General features: G+C 54.4%; 1 protein-coding gene across 2 annotated transcripts in view; it reads left to right on the top strand.

Annotated features, from left to right (window-relative positions):
• The first annotated feature begins 686 nt into the window (after nt 1-686).
• Nucleotides 687-4579, top strand: part of KCNJ9 (potassium voltage-gated channel subfamily J member 9) — a 16981-nt gene continuing 13088 nt past the window's right edge. The window contains exons 1-2 of one of the 2 annotated variants that reach the window (XM_026658001.1): nt 687-731; nt 819-1620. In XM_026658001.1, the coding sequence (XP_026513786.1) occupies nt 687-731; nt 819-1620 (847 nt within the window). Of the gene's footprint in view, nt 1621-4579 lie in introns of both variants that reach the window. The other variant, XM_024215727.2, reaches the window with a different exon arrangement.

Genomic DNA, 4579 nt, shown 5'->3' with positions numbered 1-4579 from the left:
GGGCTGTATTTTGGGTGGGGGATAGAAGGCAAAATCAGAAGTTAGGAGGGATTTAGGGGGCTATGGGGAGTTGGGGGCACCATGGAGACAATCAGGAATTGGGGGTGGACCTGGAAGGGTGGTTATGTGGAGTTGGGGTCACTGGGGGCAAGCAGGGGTTGGGGGTAGGTCTGGGGTTGAGGGGAGTTGGGGGGCACCAGGGGAGCAATCAGGAGTTGGGGGCAGGCCTGGGGGGGTTTGAGAGGAATTGGGGGTCGCTGGGGGCAGTCAGAAGTTGGGGTTGGATCTAGGATTGTTGAGGAGCGTTGGAGAACATCCAGGAGAGCAATCAGGAGTTGGGGTTGGGTCTTGGGGGTTGAGGGGAGTTGGGGGGCTGTCAGGGTTGGGTCTGGGATTGAGGGAAGTTGGGGGGCACTAGGGGAGCAATCAGGAGTTGAGGGCAGGCTTGGGGAGTTAAGGGGAGTTAGGGGTCACCAGGGAGATAATCAAGAGTTGATCGAAGAGCTGGGACACCGTAGTGGGGGGTAGAGGGAGCACTGGAGGTGGATCTGTAAGTCCTCGGCGCTGTAAGGGTTAAGTGTCCTTACTGTGAAAGGTGGGGGTGCATCTGTTTATCCCCAGTGTCTTGCTTGCTCCCTCAGACTCTAAGGAGCTTGGCCGGGGCAGCTAGTCTCCAGGGTGCTAAGATGGCGAAGGAGAACTCTGGCTTCTCCACCATCCCCGAGACTCCGGTGTGTGAGGCGAAGCCCCCGCTCTGCTCCCGCCCGTCCAAGGCCTCAGCGCGGCTCCGCAGGGAGAACGAGCGGGAGAAGGCTGAGAAGAAGAAAAGGCGCCAGCGGTACGTGGAGAAGGGTGGCAAGTGCAACGTGCAGCACGGCAACGTGCGGGAGACCTACCGCTACCTCACGGACATCTTCACCACCCTGGTGGACCTCAAGTGGCGCTTCAGCCTGTTGGTCTTCACCCTGGCCTACGCCATCACCTGGCTCTTCTTCGGCCTCATCTGGTGGTTCATTGCCTATTGCCGTGGCGACCTGGACCACCTGGAGGACCACACCTGGACGCCCTGTGTCAACAACCTCAATGGGTTCGTCTCGGCCTTCCTCTTCTCCATTGAGACGGAGACCACCATTGGCTACGGTCACCGGGTCATTACAGACAAGTGTCCCGAGGGCATCATCCTCCTGCTGCTGCAGGCCATCCTGGGCTCCATGGTCAACGCCTTCATGGTGGGCTGCATGTTCGTCAAGATCTCCCAGCCCAACAAGCGGGCTGAGACCCTCGTCTTCTCCTCCCACGCCGTGGTCTCATTGCGCGACGACCGCCTGTGCCTCATGTTCCGGGTCGGGGACCTGCGCAGCTCCCACATTGTGGAGGCCTCCATCCGGGCCAAGCTGATCAAGTCCAAGCAGACCCACGAGGGGGAGTTTATCCCCCTCAACCAGACGGACATCAACGTGGGCTTCGAGACGGGCGACGACCGCCTCTTCCTGGTCTCGCCCCTCATCATCAGCCACGAGATCAATGAGCACAGCCCCTTCTGGGAGGTCTCCAAGGAACAGCTGGCGAAGGACGAGTTTGAGATTGTCGTCATTTTGGAAGGGATGGTGGAGGCCACAGGTAAGATGTTGTGCCTGGGGTCCCCCAGGATCATACTGGACCAGGATGGGTTTTGGGCCTAACCTAGGCTAATGCTGGTTTGGGGACAGGGTTTACCTTGAATCTGCCCCAGTCTTGCTCTGGATCTAGTCCAGATTTGGGCCTAATCCAGACTCTCACTAGTTCTTGTTCAGTTTTGGGACCATGTTTAGACTGAGTCCCTTCCAGTCTCACACTAACTCCAGTCCAGGTTTTGGGCCTGTTCACACTTTCCCAGCCCAGTTTAGGGACAAGGTTCAGAGTGATTTCTTCATAGGCCTAGGCTGGATCCAGACCAGGTTTTGGGCAGCATTTAACCTGGGAGGTGACCATGTGGCTGCTCCACTTGCACCCAGAATACCTCACTTACAGGGGCGGGGGGTGTCCTTTATTCCCAACAGGAATCCAGCCCAAGACTTTTCCCCAGGCTGGACTCACCTGGGATTCTACCTCAGGACTGCTCAGCCCACACTCTAGGTGCTCCCTCCCCAGACACCCTGCTCCTACTTGTCTTGAATCTGGGTGGGTAGTGCCTCCTAGCCTCAGTGAGTTGAGAAAGCTCACTTGCCATTCCCCAGCTGGATCCACAGCAGCAGTGTGCCAACCTGTTACATTCCTTCCCATGCAGTCTGGTTTCCTCATGTGTAGCCTCTTTGCGATCCAACTCCAAAGAAGCTTGTTGTTGTCTGATGCTCTACCATCTCTGTCAGCCTCATTCCTGATCTCCCCTGGAGCTCACCTCCTGCCTCATTCCTGGTCACATCTCATTCATATAGCAATGGCAGCAACAGAGCCATTTAAAGGATAACAACCTACTACTCCTGACAGCTAATGGAATTATTCCTTTAGCTCAAGAGATAGAGAGAGGTCTGTGCTGCAGTGCTAAAAGTGTGATCCAGGCCACTGGTACAAAACCCTCTGATAAGCTATGGAGGTAGAGGTAAAATGCTTACACAGATCATGGGTACAAGGCACTGGCTCAGGGCTATGTGATCTGGGTTCAATTCTGGCTCTGCCATTTACTCCCTGTGATTTTTGGGTTGGTCACTTCCTCTCACTGGGCATCAGGTTCCCCAGCTGTAAAATGGGAATTTACACTGGTTACACTGTGAGCTCTTTCAGGCAGGGACTGTGTATCCCTGTATATCTGTGCAGTGCCTGGCACAATGGGGCACTGATCTCAGGGAAGGACTGTGTGCAGCGCCTGGCACAATGGGGCCCCACTCTCAGGTAGGGACTATGCAACGCCTGGTACAATGGGGCCCCGATCTCAGTCTGGGGTCCTGATCTTGGTTATGGTCTGTAGGCCCTACCTTTATCCAAACAATAATATATTGGATGCATTTGAGTTCCCCGTTAGTTAATTAAAAATGAAAAAGAAAAAGCAGTTCTACAGCTGGAAGAAGTAGGAACCCTAAGAGAAGCTCATTAAATAAACAGTAATTCCTGTTTTATTCAATCAATAGGGAATGAATCACCATTACTTTGAAGAGGTTAAAAAATTCTCCTTTATTCTGAAGCTTCGTGTGGAGCACAGGCAATAAACCATCATGCAATTGACATAAGCTGGTGGCGGGAATGCATCATTTATTCCCTGTTAATGACCTGGAGCCTTTCTGTAAATGAAATCTGTGCTGCTCAGGGTGCTGAGGCGTTCTGCTCTGCGTTCAGTGCTCGCTGTACTCTTCGTTGTTATGCACCGATTCCATGGGCTGCTGATCGATTTAATCAAACAGGACGTGCTCTGTAGTGCAGAGGGCGCGTTGTGTGGCAGTGGCTGTGTGATTAAGGCACTGGACGGGCTCAGGGGAGCTGGATTCAATTTCTGAGGCTATCACAGTCTCCCTGTGTGACCCTTAAAGACACATGGGTCTTAGTTTTCAGCTGTGACTAATGGCTTTGAGTCTGAGCCCCCCCAAACTGAAAATCCAGCTCCCGTCATGAATTCAGACTCCTCCCGCTCCAGATCACTTGTCCCTTTCCAAAATGCAAGCCCTGACCTTTCTGCACCTCAGTTTCCCCATCTGTTACACTGTGGGTATTATTATTTATAGTAGGGTAGTGCCTAGAAGCCCCACTAAGATCACGGCACCATCATGCCGGATGCTGCACAGACGCATAGTGAGAGGCAGTCCCTGCCCCCAAACAGTTCCCGGTTGAGACTAGACAGGCAAAGGGTGGGAAGAGAACCCAAGGCACCAAGAGTGGAGATGACTTGCCCAAGGTCACGCAGCAGGTCAGTGGCAGAGATGGGACTCTGTTCACTAGACCTCACTACCCTTTAAAGCCGGGCTAATAATGCTGCTCCCCCATGGGTGATGTGAGGTTACGTTCATTGAGGCTTGTGAGGCACTCAGGGTCTGCCATGATGGGGCCAGTTAAGCAGCGGCAGACAGCCAGGCAGCGCCGCAACCTTCCCTTTGGCAGGGCCATAGCGACAGTAGCCCCTGGGCACTCAGTGAATCTCAGTGACGGGGCGTTCTGGGAGAGATACAGAGCGGGCACAGGTTTTATTCTAGCTGTCTGTTGGCACAATCTAGCATCCGGAGCAAGTATTACAGCAGCCAGCACCTTGTGCCCAGCCATCTGCCCACAGACCACGAGGCCTTCGCAGAACACAGTTTGAGATCTGCTGGGCTTCGCATTTCGATAGGGGGTTGTACGTTCAAAGCACTTTTCGGACATTCGTTAACCCTCCCAGAACTGCTATGAAGCAGGTAGCGAATGGTGATTTGCATTGTAGTGGCACATCGACGCACCAAAGGAAGTCAGGGCCCCATTGTGCTGGGCACTATACAGACCCTGACTGAGATCAGGGCTCCCATTGCCCCAGGAATTGCACAGACCCCAGCTGGGCCTGGCGGTTCAGAGCCCCAGCACCTCTGGGCCTGGCAGTTCAGAGCCCCGGCACCTCTGGGCCTGGCGGTTCAGAGCCCCGGCA

The sequence above is a fragment of the Terrapene carolina genome, unplaced genomic scaffold (assembly GCF_002925995.2).
Source record: "Terrapene carolina triunguis isolate 2854851 unplaced genomic scaffold, T_m_triunguis-2.0 Scaffold378, whole genome shotgun sequence".
Taxonomy (NCBI): Eukaryota; Metazoa; Chordata; order Testudines; family Emydidae; genus Terrapene; species Terrapene triunguis.
Note: the sequence above shows the minus strand (reverse complement) of the source record. Positions and strands in the feature narration are given on the sequence as shown.